The sequence below is a fragment of the Chanodichthys erythropterus genome, chromosome 16, assembly GCF_024489055.1.
Source record: "Chanodichthys erythropterus isolate Z2021 chromosome 16, ASM2448905v1, whole genome shotgun sequence".
Lineage (NCBI taxonomy): Eukaryota > Metazoa > Chordata > Actinopteri > Cypriniformes > Xenocyprididae > Chanodichthys > Chanodichthys erythropterus.
The window spans coordinates 6,790,364-6,810,467 of record NC_090236.1 but is presented as its reverse complement, the minus strand read 5'-3'; the positions used below and the strand labels follow the sequence as shown (position 1 = coordinate 6,810,467).

At 36.7% G+C, this 20,104-nt stretch overlaps 1 protein-coding gene across 1 annotated transcript in view; it reads right to left on the bottom strand.

Annotated features, from left to right (window-relative positions):
* Window positions 1–609: 609 nt before the first annotated feature.
* gpc1b (glypican 1b) overlaps window positions 610–20,104 on the bottom strand; it is a 109,349-nt gene continuing 89,854 nt past the window's right edge. The window contains exons 4-9 of the mRNA XM_067363519.1: window positions 12,628–12,793; window positions 10,078–10,208; window positions 8,641–8,757; window positions 7,281–7,411; window positions 6,861–7,036; window positions 610–3,843 (exon numbers count right to left, since the gene is read on the bottom strand). Of these exons, the coding sequence (XP_067219620.1) occupies window positions 3,635–3,843; window positions 6,861–7,036; window positions 7,281–7,411; window positions 8,641–8,757; window positions 10,078–10,208; window positions 12,628–12,793 (930 nt within the window). The 3' untranslated portion in view covers window positions 610–3,634. The remainder of the gene's footprint in view (window positions 3,844–6,860; window positions 7,037–7,280; window positions 7,412–8,640; window positions 8,758–10,077; window positions 10,209–12,627; window positions 12,794–20,104) is intronic.

Here is a 20,104-nt window from a genome sequence, read left to right as displayed (position 1 = left end):
ATAATCTGCCAAGTTTATATAATAAAATTATTTGCCAAGAGACCAAACTTAAGTATGTGCTCCAAAATAAATAATTGGATAATAATAATAATAAATGGATTATAACTACTGAAAATATAAACTACTCAAAATATTAAATAAAAAAAAAACTTATCAAACTAAAATATAGTACATTCATTTCATTGAAAAAAATAAAAATTAAAAAAAATCTGGCATTTTTGACCACCACACAAAGAGCACCAGCAGGTTAAATTATATTGATAATAATATAGCTGACATATACATTATAAAAATGTAAAACAGAAATATTGGTAACACAATTAGTACATTAGTTAGCTACATTAGTTAAAATGAACTAATAATGAACTGCACTTATACAGCATTTATTAATCTTTATTAATGTTAATTTCAACATTTACTAATACATTATTAAAGTCTTGTTAACATTAGTTAATGCCCTGTGAACTAACATGAACAAACAATGAACAACTGTATTTTTATTAACTAACATTAACAAAGATTAAGAAATACAGTAACAAATGTATTGCTCATTGTTAGTTCATACATTAACTAATGTTCAACTAATGAACCTTATTGCAGTGTTACTGAAATATCATTGAGGTTTCAAGATATTTGCACCCCGTGTTTATAAAAGTACACTGACCCAAAGTAAACTGACCCAAGATGTTTTGATTATATAATTTGATTATATAATGGTTTGCACTAATATTTAATGGTTTGAAATCAGGCCAATTTAGGAAAAATGTTTTTAGAGAAAGATTCAAACCACTTGGCTATCATCTCTTGTCTGTGTGTTATAAGTGTGTGAGTGTGTGTGAACAAAATAAACACGACAGATATTTTCAAAATCTTTTGATCTATATAATTGACACAAGGGTTTTTCTCTTTCTTTTTAAAGAACATACAACAACAATGGACAGATAATTTCTTCAGTCTCTTCAAAATGTTCAACTTTCAACCTTAAACACAAACTCCCCATTATTGTTTATTTAAAAACAAACTAACAAAAATAATAAACTATATACCAGAATGCATTTTTTTTTTTTTTTTTTTCATCTCAGCACATTTTGACAATATCAGCCACATTCATCAGTAAGGAGAGAGTGGCAGTGCCACCACTGCACCTAGAGGTGGGACTGTTTTCCTGACCTGGAGTCAGACCACTAACTGTCAAACATTTAACAAACATGCTAAAGACAGTTGAGACTGATTTCAAATCATATCACTCTACAGATAGTTAATGAATTGTGCCACGGCACGGGTCCATTTCTTCAAAAACATCTGATTCAATCGATCAACAAAACAATCCATAACACCGCCTGTGGGATATTTCTCTGTTATCGACCCCTGATCATGATGTAGTCATGCGGACGTGGCCGCGTGCATCATGCAAAGTGCAGCATTTCTAACTGTAAGGATGGTGTTGTCTCTCCAACTTAATGATCCGGTCAGATCTGTCCGCCACTGTATATAGTGACTAAAACTGCAGCACTTTATCTGCTGAGCCAATGGCAAACTTAATCCTCATTCAGGACAGTTACATCACTTCCTGTAACCTCTACAAACACAACGTTCATTAATAGAGTTAAAAAATACACTCTTCTCAGGTTTGGTCAAAATGTGTCATCCTCTCTTAGGCCCGACACTCTATGCAAGTACGAGAAAGCAAATGCTTCTAGCTATGCTCAATTTTAAGTTGTTTTTTGAAATGAATCTCAATGTATTTACAGGGGACCTTTATTGCTCATTTTACAAGATGTAATATAAGTGTCTGGTGTCCCCAGAATGTATCTGTGAAGTTTCAGCTCAAAATACCCCACAGATCATTTATTATTTGCCCCTATTTGGGTGTGGGCAAAAACACGCCATTTTTGTGTGTGTCTCTTTAAATGCAAATGAGCGGCTGCTCCCGACCCACTTTCCAAAAGGGGGTGGGGCTTTAACAGCTCACGCTTCGGTTGCTCAACAACAACAAAGCTGGAGAATCTCACGCAGCCAAAATGACGAATGTCAGTAATTGTTCAAACTGGAGTTGGACACTGATGGAGAAAATCAGGAAGAAGTTACAAGTTACGTTTCTGAACAGTTAGTGGATAAATTTATGTAGTTGCTGTGGCGTTGATTCAACTCATCGACTAGCATATGCCGTCATGTTAATCTTTTGTGCAAATCCAGCGTTGAATTGAACCTCGTCTGTGAATCAGTCCGCCGTAAAATAAATCCCAGTTTGTTGTTGTCCTTAAACAGCGAATTCCTAAAAGGTAGTCAAACTCTCAACATGTTAATAGTTATAGCTACCTAGAAATGCAAATATTTGAAGGTAACTCTATCGCCCCCTTGAGTACTAAAGTGTAAAAACACACATTAGTATCCATGATGGCTTGTTATTTGCATTTACATACTTGCATAGAGTGTGATTCTTGCCAACTACTGACAGACTTTCATTGGTAAAATGTTGCTCAGTGTTACGCAACACCGTTTTTCACATCAACATTGTGTGCGTACCATAAACAATCCAACTCGTCCGCTAATGAAGGGCAGGGTGTGGGGCTGGGAAATATTTGAGACACACATATGCGACTCACTGAGCTAATCTGATCTGATGTGGATGCAGCATGTATTGAGTACACGTGTATATTCGTATAGTGAGTTCTTACAACGCTTTCTCTGAAGTACACTCACACATAACACACACATCGCTATGAGGTTTGAATCAATATCAAATTAACAATGTCCAGAAACCCCTCCACATCCCTCTGGTTTTGAGTCTTTTATTCTCCGGCTTGTCCTTTCCCGTGTGTAAAATCCCTTTCTGAGATGATGGTTATTACATATCTGTCCCACGGATTAGAGCACATAATTTCGTAAAATGTGCCCGTCTCGTTCTCATTGCTGGTGCATTAGCGTTTCATCCCATATATTGCTCTAGTGCTGTTGAGGGTCTTCAAGGATATACTGAAAATGTGACTGTGGTTAGTACACGTTTATTTACATCCAGAGTAAATACATGTTGGGTTTTCATTAGGATGGCCCTGAAACCCATTTGTGAAGCGGAGTGCGGAAAATTTTACAATAAACAAGATAGAGAGAGACAGAGAAAGAGTGAGACAGCTGGTCTTCACAAAACAAGGCTCTACTGAGTCTTGTTTTCATGATTAGAAAAGCTTTAAAACAAAGGAGAACACAAGGTTCTTTCATTTGCTTAGATCGAGTGTTGAAGGACATTCTCAAGGTTTGAGACTTATCTTATCTTCATGGGTCTTAATTAATAAATAATTGAACAAGGAAAAACCAGCATGTTTTGTTTGTTGGGGTGGATTTTCATAGCTATTGTTATAGATATCATTGAAGCATTCTCAGAGACCTTTTTCACCACAGACATAAAGACAAGCAAAAGACCAGCTCTAGGGGTGTCGTATATCAAATAAGAGACAAAAAAGTACACAGATCTAAGAATATTATTCCATGGTGTTCTTATTCAAGACAAAAAAGTGATGCATTCGCCGGTTTCCGATGATGTTTGCATGTTTGTTTTGGCAATGTGACTAACCCCGCCCCTCCACAATCCAACCCAGTCCTGTACTCAGTCCCAGTTGGTGGAAATGCCTGTCAATTATCGCCTAAGCAAGACTGTGACCAATGAGAGAAGGTAGAGGCTGATGCAAGGAAGGTTCTGGCTGCTTCTTCCAATCACCACCTTCTTGTTCTCCGGCTGATAGGCGTACACTTTGGGTTTGTCCGTGTTTGGGGCCATTAAACGCGGACCACGGGAACACTGATCATCGGCACACGTTCCACTTCCTGAACCGCTTATATCATCACCTAAAGATGAGAAAACAACAAAGAGATTCATAAGCTAAAGTCAGACAGAGTTCAGGAACGTTCCAAAGTAATGACGAAGCTACAATGCCTTTTAATTTATATCATTTAAATTAAATTATTTATATTTATATTAACAATTATTATTATTATCTAGCACCAAACAAAACTAGGGTGATAGCATTAATGTTAAAGACATAATTACGGAAGAGGATTAGGGCCAAGCAATAATTAAAAAATAAACCCATCTCGAGATTAAAGTTGTTAAATTTCAAGAAAAAAAACTCGTTAAATTTCGAGAAAAAAGTTGAGATAAAATGTTGAGAATAAAGTCATTAAATTCTGAGAGAAAAGTCGTTAAATTTCGTGAACAAATTTTCTAATTTAATGAATTTGTTCTTGTAATTTAACTACTTTTTTCTCAACATTTTATCTCGACTTTTTTCTCAAAATATAAAATTTTTCTCATAATTTAACAAATTTGTTCTCGTAATTTAACAACTTTTTTCTCGTAATTTAATAAAGTTTATTCTCAACATTTTATCTCGACTTTTCTTTTCTTTAAAGATGAGAAAACAACAAAGAGATTCATAAGCTAAAGTCAGACAGAGTTCAGGAACGTTCCAAAGTAATGACGAAGCTACATTCCAGGGTTGGAGAGTAACTAACTAAAAGTAGCAATGGTTTTAAGTTAACTACATTTTTTGGAGCCTGACAGTAGACCGTTTTTTAACTTAGTTTGGAATTTGATTCATATTAGTGAATCGTACACCTTTTCCACCAGCATGAACTGGGTGCTAGTTCAGAGATAGTGCTATTGCCTGTTCGGAGTTGGTTCGACTGACGAGCCTTCTAAGAACTGGTTTGCCTTTCCATGGGCTAGAGAGCCACCACAGAGCCAGGTCTTACGTCACTGTATACGTCTAATCTTTCCCAGCAACGCTAGCATGGCAGTGCCAAACACAAAGACACCAGGCTTGTTCAATATGGATCGGCGTATGACATCAAAGTACCGCAAGAACGATTCAAAAGCATAAGGAGTCGTATGCTCTCCAAATGTGGTACTATGATGTCATACACCGATCAGTCTTCACAGCATTGATGCCTCTCGAACAAGCCTTCCATCAACAATGGCGGATGTTGCGTTACTATTGATGCTCATGGCTTTTTGCGAACCTACATCGGCATCTAAACACGGCGAATCCATGCAGCTTGCCATTGCTATTGATGGTCACAAGTTTCTGTTTGTCTTGTTGGTCATGCTAACCCTGCCCCCAGCCCCTGACGCAAGCGGTTCTTACTTCTAGACCAGCAATGTTTTGGTGCTACTCATTAACCATTTTTCCTGGTTCACAGCTGGTGCTTTGGGTGTCGAAAGAACTGATTTGAAAATAGGCTCTGACTCTGAACCAGCACTCAAACTACCTTGGTGGAAAAGGGTAAAAAAGTCCATTCAGTTCATTTTAATGAACCAGTTTAAAAAAAAAAAATGCTGTCAATCACCAGGAGTCGATCAATTATCCCTTCTTTTGTAGCAATAGAAGCAGTTTTAAATTCTGTTAAATTAGGATAAATTAAATTATCCTTTTTTTATTTTTTATTATTAGTTTAAGATTATGTATGGAAGAGGATTAGGGCCAAGCAATAAAAAAAAAATAAAACCATCTCGAGACTGAAGTTGTTAAATTACGAGAAAAAAGTCGAGATAAAAAGTTGAGAATAAACTCGTTAAATTACGAGAAAAAAATCGTTAAATTTCAAGAAAAAAGTCGAGATAAAATGTTGAGAATAAACTCGTTAAATTATGAGAAAAAACTTGTTACATTTCAAGAAAAGTCGAGATAAAATGTTGAGAATAAACTTTATTAAATTACGAGAAAAAAGTCGTTAAATTACGAGAACAAATTCGTTAAATTATGAGAAAAATTTTATATTTTGAGAAAAAAGTCGAGATAAAATGTTGAGAAAAAAGTAGTTAAATTACGAGAACAAATTCATTAAATTAGAAAATTTGTTCTCGAAATTTAACGACTTTTCTCTCAGAATTTAATGACTTTATTCTCAACATTTTATCTCAACTTTTTTCTCGAAATTTAACGAGTTTTTTTTCTTGAAATTTAACAACTTTAATCTCGAGATGGGTTTATTTTTTTATTATTGCTTGGCCCTAATCCTCTTCCGTAATTATGTCTTTAACATTAATGCTATCACCCTAGTTTTGTTTGGTGCTAGATAATAATAATAATTGTTAATATAAATATAAATAATTTAATTTAAATGATATAAATTAAAAGGCATTGCTTTTATGGCATAAATGATTTAGCTATTAATTTGTAGCTATTTGTAGCTTTTTTTTTCAAGAAAGGTAGCTGTAGTTTTGACTGTACAGTTGTTTAACTTGCTGTTTCTCAAAGTAGGGGTTGTCGAAAATTCTTGATCTGTGAAAAAACACTTTTCAGAAACCAATGGCAAGTGATACACTTTACAAAATACACTGTAAAACTCTTGACTCTTAAATAATCAGCTATTTTCTATAGTGAAATCCACTGCAGCTTTCTTTAAACATTTCACCATTTACCATTCAAAAGTCTGGGATTTTTAAATATGATTTAAAAAAAATAAAAAATAAAGTGAATTAATCAAAAATATAGTAAAAAAATATTAATATTGTGAAATATTATTACAATTTAAAATAAATTTCTGCAGCCACTTGTCACATGATCCTTCAGAAATCATTCTAATATGATGTTTTGGTGCTCAAAAAAAATCTTCTTATCAATGTTGAAAACAGTTGTGCTGCTTAATATTTTTGTGGAAACTGATACTGTTATTTTTCAGGAGTCTTTGATGAATAAAAAGTAAAACAACAACAACAACAAAAATTATTTAGATTTTTTTTTTGTAATATTATAACTGTATTGTCTGTTACTTGCTAAATAAAAGTAATAATTAAGTATACTTTTTTTATTCTTACTGACCTCAAACATTTGAACGGTAGTTTATGTGTATACAGTACTTACTGGTGTCCTGGAAGTCCACATCATTTCCATTGATGGCATACTTCAGTCGGTTGATCATTATCTTAAGCTGCATGATCTGTTTGCGTACAGTCATGTCTGGTTTGGTGATGTCAATCTCCACCTCAGGATTATTGATCTGACTGGCCAGCCCGTCTCCCATCACTTCTGGCAGATACCTGACAGAACACAACACAATAAGAAAGAAGCATGTGATCTGTTTGAGAGGCAATATCACAGACTGACTAAAATCTGAGTACACATTTTGCCATTGATAATAATATCGGTGCTCCCAAGCTTTTAAAAATCTGCAGATTTTGTACTAAAAATGCTATAAAACAGAGAGCCATTTTGTAGTCACTGTACAAGACAGTTGTGTTTCTATTAAAACTGAGGTTGAGTGAGCTGTTCATGTGCATTTACCTGTCCACACTCATTCCATTCCAACATCTGTCTATTTCACTGGGTCCAGACTCACGATCCACACACAGTTTTCTGGGCAAATGGACCCAGTATTGCATCATATCCCTCAACATTCTGGACACATCGGATAACTGAGAGAAAGAAAATGTGATCTCACAAATATGGCATATGGCAATGAAAAAATATTTACAATTACAGATAATAAAATAAATAACACTTCTGCTGTTGTTTATGCATTTACAAAATGTTTCTAATCAACATATGCTAACATTAATCATTTTGCACATTATTGAGCCTGCAGTTCAAGGTAATATTAACCCCATAAAACCTGCTGTATCATATTTTTTAAGGCCTCTAAATTATCAACATAATCAAAACTTTGCAGAAAATCTGTTGTATGCAATCTATTTCATGCCTTCTGTCATCTGATTTATAGTTCATACTTTTTTTGCAACTATAAAGCCTTTTTATATGATTCTTAAAAGGTCCACCTTCAGGTCGTGGTGTGCATCTTTTTTGTGAAATCTTTACTATTTTTATAAAGTAAATGTTAAAAAAAGACTTATATTGTTAGTAATATTTCAAGATTAACACCTTAAGCAACTTTACTTGATTGTAACGTATGTTTTGTTTAGGTTTAGTGTCATTGTGTTTTGGTTCTGTTTTCCCTGTTCTGGTTTGCATGTGTTCCCTAGTAAATTTCCTTGGTTGTCAATGTTCAGTATAGAGTGAAAATGGATATTAATAGGCATTTTATGTGCTATACTATCATAAAGATTTATTTGATTTACATTACAAGCTATCTGTCACGAATTGGGCCTACCTCCGATCGCCACCTGAGTACTAACTCTATTTGGACTTCATTTCCCATCACCCATTGCCTGGCGCTGATTACTCCCTCACCTGATCCTCATCCCATGGACTATAAACACACACACTCACACACTGCCAAGTCTTGTTTTGCCACGGCTAACATTTCTGAGCGTTCTTTGATGTGTATTGTTTCTTCTTGTATGACCTTGGATTGTTTATACTGTTTTGACTTTCTGCTGCCTGCCCAATTGACCTTCTGCCTGTTTATCTGTTTGCTGCCTGCCCCAACCCTGTGCCTGTTCCTTCGTTACGATTCTGCCTTGCCTGTGATACTGCTGATAATAAATATTATTACGATTTTTTTCTGACTATTATTTCATATGTTATGCTTAAAATGGTTAATACAATAAGTGTTTAAATTATATTTTTGTGTACATTTTGTATAATGAACTATTTTGTTACTGTGATGGGCTGCCACTTTATGTTCAAAGTAAAACCTGGGTCCTAAAGCAAAAACTGCTACAGTACACTATATAAACACACTCACCAGTTTCTCCAGCTGGGCTCCAGGGGTGCTGCTGACTTCTTCTGCTGTGTTTCTCCCTCGCTTGATCTGGTCCTCAGTGTCGGAGCTCTGAGCAGGAGAACCACATGCCTGAAACACCTAAAGAACAAGAAATCATGGCATGGGTTTGGCACATGGTTCTGGTTAACTTTGGTTCAAGATTTATTTATGAATTAATGATACACTATATTGCCAAAAGTTTTGGGACGCCTGCCTTTATGTGCACATGAACTTTAATGACATCCCATTCTTAATCTGTAGGGTTTAATATGGAGTTGGCCAACCCTTTGCAGCTATAACAGCTTCAACTGTTCTGGGAAGGCTTTCCACAAGGTTTAGGAGTGTGTTTATGGGAATCTTTGACCATTCTTCTAGGAGCACATTTGTGAGGTCAGGCACTGATGTTGGACGAGAAGGCCTGGCTCGCAGTCTGCACTCTAATTCATCCCAAAGGTGTTCTATCGGGTTGCAGGACAGTCAAGTTCCTCCACACCAAATTCGCTCATCCATGTCTTTATGGACCTTGCTTTGTGCGCTGGTGTGCAGTCATGTTGAAACAGGAAGGGGCAATCCCCAAAGCTGGGAGCATGAAATTGTCCAAAATGTCTTGGTATGCTGAAACATTAAGAGTTCCTTTCACTGGAACTAAGGGGCCAAGCCCAATCCCTGAAAAAAAGCCCCACACCATAATCCCCCTCCACCAAACTTTACACTTGGCACAATGCAGTCAGGCAAGTACCATTCTCCTGGCAACCGCCAAACCCAGACTCGTCCATTGGATTGCCAGACAGAGAGGCGTGATTCGTCACTCCAGAGAACACGTCTTCACTGCTCTAGAGTCCAGTGTTGGCGTGCTTTACACCACTGCATCCGACGCTTTGCATTGCACTGGGGGAAGGCTTGGATGCAGCTGCTCGGCTATGGAAACCCATTCCATGAAGCTCTCTATGCACTGTTCTTGAGCTAATCTGAAGGCCACACAAAGTTTGGAGGTCTATAGCTATTGATTCTGCAGAAAGTCGGTGACTTCTGCGCTCTGTGTGCCTCAGCACGCGCTGACCCCACTCTGTGATTTTACGTAGTTGCTGTTGTTCCCAATTGCTTCCACTTTGTTATGATACCACTAACAGTTGACCATGGAATATTTAGTAGTGAGTAAATTTCACGAATGGACTTATTGCACAGATGGCAACCTATCACGATACCATGCTTGAATTCACTGAGAGAGCGACACATTCTTTCACAAATGTTTGTAGAAGCAGTCTGCAGGCCTAGGTGCTTGATTTTATACATCTGTGGCCATGGAAGTGATTGCAACACTTGAATTCAATGATTTGGAGGGATGTCCCAATACTTTTGGCATTATAGTGTATATAAAAGGTTAAGTCTTTAAAGAAAGGTTTACAGTTCAGCACTGACCTTATTGTTGAATGTGTTGAGGTTGTCTTGCATGTAGAGAATAGCTTCAGCAATGCGTTTTGGCAGAGACAGAACCACCGAATCCACACTGTAAGGCCGACTCAGTTTGTCAACTACCTCCAGCATAGCATCTACACAAAAACACAGACAAAAGTCTTTATATCATGTTGACATGTTGTCAGATGACTTTCAGCACACGTTTGACAATCTGTCTTGTCATTTGCATTAAGTGCCCACTCACTTTTCTATGGCGTTGGTTCCGGAAATATTTATAATAGTCTTTGTTAAGGTTTTCCATCAATTTTTTCAATTTTTCCATCAATTTTTAAGACAGATTTTAAATCTTTGTTGAAGCATTAAAAACCTTGAACCAAACCAAACAACTACAAGGTGAATCACAATATTATAAATTTTGAAACAAAAAAAAAAAAATGAAATTTCATACATTATTTCATTACATTAATTACTTGCCCTCATGTTGTTCCACATCCGTAAGACCTTCATTCATCTTTGGAACACAAATTAAGATATTTTTGATGAAATCCAAGACTTTTTGTTATCCCCCATAGAAAGCAACATAATTACTACATAATGAGTCGGCGTTCTGTCGTAGAGCATGGAAGCCTGCACTGTCTATACAGCATAGGAGATTGACAGGGGAGAGACGAAATTGTTGAATAAATTTGTTATTTTTGTATTGTTTTTGCACACAAAAACTATTCTTGTCACTTCATAACATTAAGGTTGAACCACTCTCATGTTGACTATTTTAACAATGTCTTTACTACATTTCTGGACCTTGAATGTGGTAGTTATGTTGCTTTCTATGGGGCATACAATTTGTTTTTTTGTTTTTTTAATCTTGGATTTCATCAAAAATATCTTAATTTGTGTACAGAAGATGAACAAAGGTCTGACGGGTTTGGAACAGCACGAGGGTGAGTATTAATGACAGCAGTTTCATTTTTGGGTGAACTAACCCTTTAAAGAATGTGTACTTAACAGCTTTAATGAGGAAAAGAACAACAGTCGCGAATGACAATCAAATAAAAATAAATATAAAATCATTCATGTAAATTTGCTGATTATATCTATATATGGATCAGTGACGTGACGGGTCATTTTTTGTCCAAAGGCCTTAATAATAATAAAAAACAAAGATATGACATCCAAAGTACGTAAGGTAGTATGACTCGATCACTTTTATTGAATCCAAAAGGTTTTAGTTATATTTTGCTACATATAAAGGTATTTTAAAGATTTTGAAGTGTAAAAAGGTAATTCGGTTTAACCGTCCAAAGGCCAATACAGCCACTTCATTAGTGATTAAAATATCTTAAAATTTAATAAATGTATATATTTTTATTCTGGAATGATTTTATAACATCTTATATCAATATAGTGCAAAACTGTATTAAAATTATGCATTGAAGTCATTGCTTTGTAATGAGAAAGAATGTCCAGAAAAAATAATTTTATCGATGTTATTCAGAGTAACCAATATAAAGAGACCATTTTGGATCAAGTCATGCGGTCAGTATCATGTGACAGGATGTGACATCATTCAGACACCTGCAAAGGACCACATGGTCATGAAGCAAAGTAACTAACTCTCTTTTAACTATTTGAAAAATTCATGTTGCTCACTTGCTCATACGCATGTCCCGAAAAACATCAGGTTCTTCGGTACAACCGCTATAAAACATGGAAAATGTTGTAATATTTTAAAAACTTGTACTAAAGTTATTATTAATAGCTAGCTAGATTTTAGCCTGTTAGCTTTGTTTGCAAATATCGTCATTCGATATAACCAAAAGTGTCATTCGGTAAAACCAAAATTATGGTTAAACCGAAAATTTGTCCATCTTGTAAAAAATGTTAATTGATTATAAAAACCACATAATCTGATTGTTAACACTTAATAAAACTTCAAAATTAATTATATCTCCATTATGTTTTTTAACACTTCTAAAAACCTTATTCGTCAATGACCCATATATTGAGAGATTGTATATTGAAGCATATTGAGACAGACTCATGGTGCAAATTTGCTCAACGCAGGTCTGTCTTCAAAAGTTTATAAGTTGACCTGAATAAAATTAATTGAATTTTTACTTCCGGGAACTGACTGTAGCATTTTATGGCACACTTCATATGCATTTAGCAGCACATTCAGTTCGGACTGGGCAAAAGTGTGCATATCAACCACAAAGGGGCGCTCACGAGTACTCTTCTAAAATCTAAAATGACAAATGGGACACCCTATGGTCTTGTAGACTTAACGGACATGCGCACATGGCGGCCACTATAAGTCCACAAGACCGTAGGGTATACCATTTGTCATTTTAGATTTTAGAAGGGTGCTCGCGAGTGCCCTGGTTGAAATGTGCACTTTTGCCCAGCCCGCACTGAAGCGAGCTCTGCAGCAGTCTTCTACCCAACAATCAAAGCAGTGTTACGTCATGAAAGTACAGACTCGTAGGAAGACCGCAAGTGTTTAGGGTGCAATTTGGGATAGGGCCTATAAGGGTCTATCTTAGCTCTGCACACCTGCCAGGTTCCTCCACTCAGAGTCCAGATCCGCTTGATTGGCGAGGCAGCCCTTCATGACATTCTTACAGTAGTTTGAGCAGGGCTTGGCAAAGGCAACGCCGCTACAGAGAGGACAGTACGTCAGCTTCATCATGGCACGCACACATTCAGTGCTCAGGGACACCTGCAAGAGAGGGACAAGAAATGAAAGAAGCATATTTATACTGACTCATGTAACCACAGAAAATGCCCTGAATTGTGTTGTCACACATAATGAAAAAAAAAAAAAAAAGTGATAATTACATTCTACAAATAAGTCTTTGTCAGTTCTTACAGTTTCCCATGAGGTCCAGAGATGTGGGATGCTACATTTTGATAAGATTATTGCATAACACCCATCATGCTTTTCTACAGACAGTAACCCCATGAGGTTGAAGACAACTTTCACAATATTCCCACTTTTTATCAGAAACCTCCACTCCTCTGATGTCAAAGCATGGGATTTATTTAGGGCCCCATAGGGAAAAGTAATGCAATTCAGAAAGGAAAGAAAACTTGACATTTGCTTGTATAGATGTTTAAATGAATCTAATTTCATGGATATTGGAAGGCAAAACTAGTTTTTGTTTAGGTGTAAATGTAATACAGTCAGTATGACATTTGATTTCTGTAAATGTAACTGCATTCTTTCTGTCCTAACTGCATTAGGCTGCACGAAACATTGTCGCAGCTGCATCATACAACTTTGACACAGTTTCACAAAGCTGAATGTCAGTAACTGTATATTGCAATGACTTATGTGAAGTAACCGGCTCTGAACAATCTTCAGTCAAAACCTTCAATGCGATCAGATGATGAAACACTTGCAAATCACATGCATTATTTTATTATCAACTGGGAGTCGTTCAGAAAGTGGTGAGAATAAATTTGTATTTCACTGAAAATTATACCTTTCAAGTCAAATCGAAATAGACAAGTAACCCCAGATGACATCAGTGCGGTTAATGCTGAGCTGCAGTTCTGTCATACTGTATGTGATCAGCCTGATAAGAGGAGACTCCATTGTCCATTATATTAAACCTGCACGAAAACTAGTTTTCACAAAAAAAAGTTCTGGACGAATTCTGGACAAGGATGAATCTGCATATATTGTCATCTTTCCTCATGATACTGTATAAAGGCTGTAAAAATAATGTCTATAGAAAAAAAAAAATGTAAGAACAAAGATCTAATTTCCAATGCATTTCAATATGACTGAAGCTTTTTGCAGATGTCATTTGAGCCTAGAGGTTCACTTTATTACTAATTACAATAACAACAGATGACTTTCTTCAGGTTACACCAGTAGGTGTGACAAGTCACTGTCTTTAGGTCATTGAATCACTCAACTGATTCATTCATTCAAACCCACTGATTCATGCAGAAACTAAAAAAAAAAAAACTGTCATGAATCACTGAAAAAGTGAGTCATTGAATCATTCACTCAATCAAAGAACACAGATTCACTGTATAGGACAAAATACCAGACCTACTTTATAAACGAGTAATTGAATTATCCACTCAAATGAGTCAAACATGCCGATTCATTTAGAAACGGAACTATGGCTGCATACTTCAACAGTATGTGACAAGAGTAGCATGTGGGTCAGTGACGGGTCTTCTTTTTTTTTTTTTTTGGTCCAAAGGCCTTAATAATAATACAAAACAAATATATGACATCCAAAGTAATACAACTAGATATCTTTTATTGAATCCAAAAGGTTTTAATTATATTTTGCTACATATAAAGGTATTTTAAAGATTTTGAAGTGTCAAAAGGGCATTCGGTTTAACCATCCAAAGGTCAATACAGCCACTTTATTAGTAATTAAAATATATATATATATTTTTTTTATTTATTTATATAGCGCATTCATATGTACTACTGTACACCCGAAGCGCTTTACAATCATATCAGGGGTCTCTCCTCATCCACCACCAGTGTGCAGCATCCACTTGGATGATGCGACGGCAGCCACAGTACAACGGCGCCAGTACGCTCACCACACACCAGCTGAAGGTGGAGAGGAGAGAGAGTGAAAGAGCCAATTGGGGTTGGGGATTATTAGGAGGCCATGATTGGTAGGGCCTATGGAGGGAATTTGGCCAGGACACCGGGGTTACACCCCTACTCTTTTACGAGAGGAAATATCTTAAAGTGTAATAAATGTAATAAATGTATATATTTTTTTTATTCTGGCCTGATTTTATAACATCATATATCAACATAGTGCAAAATGGTATTAGAATTATGTGTAAGTTGTTGCTTTGTTATGAGAAAAAATATCCGGAAAAATTAATTTCATTGATGTTATTAGGAGTAACCAATATGAAGGGACCATTTTGGATGGTCATGCGATCAGTATCATGTGATAGGATGTGACATCATTCAGACACCTGCAAAGGACCACATGGTCATGAAGCAAAGTAACTAACTCTCTTTTTGAAAAATTCATGTTGCTCACTTGCTCATACACATGTTCCGTAACATCAGGTTATTCGGTACAACCGCTATAAAACATGGAAAATGTTGTAATATTTTAAAAACTTGTACTAAATACAAAATGTTTGATTGTCCTTTTGCTAGCTAGCTAGATATCAGCCTGTTAGCATTGTTTGAAAATATCGTCATTCGGTATAACCAAAAATGTCATTCAGTAAAACCGAAATTTTGGTTAAACCGAATGACATTTTTGGAGACAAATTTTGTCCATCTTGTAAAAAATGACAAAAGTTGTGTTAATTGATTATAAAAACCACAATGTCATTGTTAACACTTAATAAAACTTTTTTTTTTTTTACACTTTTAAAAACCTCATTTGTCAATGCCCCATGTCACACATTAATACTTTATAGAACATGCTTTTTTAGCAGTCTTACAGTAATTTCTTGCTCAAAATAAGTACCTACTTAAGAGAGTATTACATTTCGGACGCAGCCCATTTATTGTGTTTATTTATTCAAATAATTAATTCAGGAAGGAAACACAATGTTCTGCTGTGGTTTCGTCAGTGGACCAAAAATAGACAGTGAAAATGGCAATATCTAACATTTAAGTTACTCAATATTAACTTTTTGTTTGATAAACTGTAGTAATGTGATTGGGAAAGGTGCCACATGGGTAGCAGATTCACTTCGCTCTAGATATTTGCATACTTCACTTTAAAGTGAAAACTAGCAGCATCAAGGGAGGAAGAAATTTTTGTCACACATTGAGATATAAATAACTGGACTGGACTGATGTAAAAAGACTTGATTCAGACTCCTACACACCTTACACACACAAACACACCACCCTTCAGGGAGACCTGGCAGTGCTTGTTACCTGAAGGATGACTCAAGCACAAACTCTTTAATGAGGAGAGAAGAGAAGAATGAGAGAAAATATGATGAGAGAGAAATTCAGAGAATAGACAAATGGAGTGAATGTGAGAAGGATGTGTGAAGATGCACAGGAAGCTACGGGGAGGAGGGAAAGCGAGGACAGAAGAAGAGAGAGAGAGTGTGAGAGAGGGAAAATATAGAACAAGTAGAGGGAGGATAATATGGCACATCAAAGCCTCTGAGCATCTGTGATTCATCAGAGTTTGCTGCCCAGTCTATGGCTCGGATTCAGTTTGGACATTGGACCCACACTTGGACTTGAGCCTTGTGCAATGCCAGGTTGGACATTCAGCAATCTCAAACTAGTGATTCAAAATGTATTTTTATTAATCAAATGAATTGATCGAACCGATTTGCAAATGTGTTATTTACTCATTGAATTGGGCATTTCATACACCCTCAGGAAAAAAGGTACAAAAGCTGCCACCTTAAAGGAATAGTTTAACCAAAAATGAAAATTATACCAAAATGTACTCCCCTTCAAGCCATCCTAGGAGTATATGACTTTCTTCTTTCAGTTGAACACATTTGGAGTTATATTAAATAATATTCTGGCTCTTCCAAGCTTTGTAATGGCATTGAATAGTGTCCGAGTTTTAGAAGCTCCAAAAAAATCTATAAGTAATCCATATTTATGACGTAGGACGTATGACATAAGGGTAGAATAAGTTTAGTTGAGAATTGACAAACGAATAAGTTTTAAAGGAAAATGTCGGAGGATTTCGATATAAGAGGAGCTACGTCCAGTCATTAGTGGGGTCAAAGGTCACCCTTCCACCGGAACTACTCGACTCTCTCATGAACGCACGTGTGGCTATTGCTGAAAGCCAGTTAAGTGTTAAATATGGATATTTTTCTTACAAAAACCCATCGCTTCTCTTCAGAAGGCACTTATTTACTCACTGGAGCCATATGGATTACTTTTATGATGGTTGGATGAGCTTTTTTGGGCTTCAAAAAGCTGGGAAGAGCCAGGATATTATTTAATATAACTCTGATTGTGTTCGGCTGAAAGAAGAAAGTCATATACACATAGGATGGCTTGAGGGTGAGTAAATTATAGGATCATTTTCATTTTTAGGTGAACTATTCCCTCAAGGGTGCATATTAGTACCTTCTGAAAGGGTACCTTTTTTTTCTGAGAGTGTACTGAACTTGATAGGATCTATGTTATTTATTATTAGTAAATTCTTTATCTATTATATTTTTGCTTTAGTTCAAAGGGAGATCTAAGTGCTTGAGCAGAGTCTCATATTTAATATGCTTATTTAACGTGTAAGTAAAGCGCTGTAGGCAACAGTGTGACCTTATGTGACATTAATCTCAGTTAGACTGAACTGGAACACATGAGAATAACTGAATCGTTTATGGAACTGTCCGAAGGAACCAAATTCGTAGAAATGAGTCATACTTTCCAAACACTATAATTTGTTCCCAGAGATTCTGAACATTGTAGGTTTAAGATTTTAGACCTTTGAAACTTGCAGAAAGACTGAGTTTCCTACTGTAGTGATTTAAAAAATGACAGCATGATGGAGGAAAGAATGGTGTGAAATGAGCTCATCCTTCAAGTATAGGTACATTTGAGTTTAACAGCCATGTCTCTCAAACCAAGCACTCCCAGAATCTCTAGGCCTGTATTTTACTTGCCATCCAGCCTTTGCATCCTAATGAGGACTCCACCGCATATATGCCAGAATCTATTTGGCACCAAAATCCCAAAACAAAGGGCTTAATAGAATTAGCGGTTTAGCTAATGCTACGATAGCTAGAGGTTAATGTCGGCAACAGTATCTAATGTAATCCTTTTATCTGTTCTCATCTTATCGCCTCACGTTATTAATTTCAGCTCTGAATCAGACACCCCAGGGAACATATTACACACGTATCCTTGATTCCTGATAATTAGAAGGAACAGCTGGAATATGTGTCAGGAAAACATACCAAACAGACCACGGCAAATCTGATCAAGAGCTTTGGAGTAACAAAACAGAAACCAACTGAAACATATTTGGGACATTTTTCTTGGATAGAAATGAAAAATTCTTGGACCAACCCTCCCTCATCAAAAGTAGTTCAGAGTATAGTCCAGACTAAATTAGACTTAATTAAGCTTAAATAGGCTACTGTCGTATCTGTTTATCTAAAGTGGCTGAGGAAGTATGCTGTTTGCATGGGAAAACCCTTTAAATCAAGCTGAGGTCATGCCATTGGGCGGCAAACTGTTTCCTATGAGATACAAAGTTATCTTTCTCAAGGGGGCTTTACTAATCTTGAGACGTTTGACTGATTTTTGTGAAGCTGATCTTTTGTTCTTCACATCATATATTCCCAGACATCACATGACATTTTATGTGCTTTTAACAGGGTTGTTGATGTGGACAAATGTACTGGTTTTATTGTATTTTACATATTTTATAGTTTTATAGTCACATATAGTTTTTGAAATAAGTCTCATATTCTCGTCAAGGCTGCATTTATTTGATGGGGGAAAAAAACAGTAAAACGGTAATATTGTGAAAAATAGTTTACTGTTTTCTATTTTAATGCAATTTATTCCTGTGATGGCAAAGCTGAATGAACCTTCAGGAAGTTACTGTAATACGTTGTTTTGGAGCTTAGATTTGGTTTTGATTAAAAGAAAATTGTGGAAATCGTGATGTTAATTTCAGGATTCTTTGTTGAATAGACAGTTCAAAAGAACAGCATTTATTTGAAATTATTTTCAAAATCTTATTTGTCACTTTTGATCAGTTTAATGCATCTTATACATACATACACAGATCAGGCACAACATTATGAGCACTGACAGGTGAAGTGAATAACACTGATTATCTCTTCATCACGGCACCTGTTAGTGGGTGGGATATATTAGGCAGCAAGTGAACATTTTGTCCTCAAAGTTGATGTGTTAGAAGCAGGAAAAATGGGCAAGTGTAAGGATTTGAGCGAGTTTGACAAAGGCCAAATTGTGATGGCTAGAAGACTGGGTCAGAGCATCTCCAAAACTGCAGCTCTTGTGGGGTCCAAGAGTGGTCCAAGGAAGGAACAGTGGAGAACCGGCGACAGGGTCATGGGCTGCCAAGTCTCATTGATGCACGTGGGGAGCGAAGGCTGACCCGTGTGGTCTGTTCCAACAGACGAGCTACTGTAGCTAAAATTGCTCAAGAAGTTCATGCTGGTTCTGATAGAACGGTGTCAGAAAACACAGTTCATCACAGTTTGTTGCATATGGTGCTGCATAACCGCAGACCAGTCAGGGTGCCCATGCTGACCCCTGTCCAAACCTGAAAGCACCAACAGTGGGCATGTGAGCATCAGAACTGGACCACGGAGCAATGGAAGAAGGTGGCCTGGTCTGATGAATCATGTTTTCTTTTACATCACTTCGATGGCCGGGTGCATGTGCATCGCTTACCTGGGGAACACATGGCACCATGATGCACTATGGGAAGAAGGCAAGCTGGCGGAGGCAGTGTGACTCTTTGGGCAATGTTCTGCTGGGAAACCTTGGGTTCTGCCATCCATTTGGATGTTACTTGACACGTACCACCTACCTAAGCATTGTTGCAGACCATGTACACCCTTTCATGGAAACAGTATTCCCCTGGTGGCTGTGGTCTCTTTCAGCAGGATAATGCGCACTGCCACAAAGCAAAAATGGTTCAGGAATGGTTCGAGGAGCACAATGAGTTTGAGGTGTTGACTTGGCCTCCAAATTCCCCAGATCTCAATCCAATGGAGCATCTGTGGGATGTGCTGAACAAACAACTCCGATCCATGGAGGCTCCACCTCGCAACTTGCAGGACTTAAAGGATCTGCTGCTAACATCTTGGTGCCAGATACCACACCTTCAGGGGTCTAGTGGAGTCCATGCCTTGATGAGTCAGGGCTGTTTTAGCAGCAAAACCGGGACCATCACAATATTAGGAAGGTGGTTATAATGTTATGCCTGATCGGTATATATATTAGCATAAACATACAACGAGCCCTTAAACAACTTGCCTTTTTACAGTCAAGATATTGAGAAAAGGCTGTGTGAAATATGTTACAATAAACATTAAAATGGGT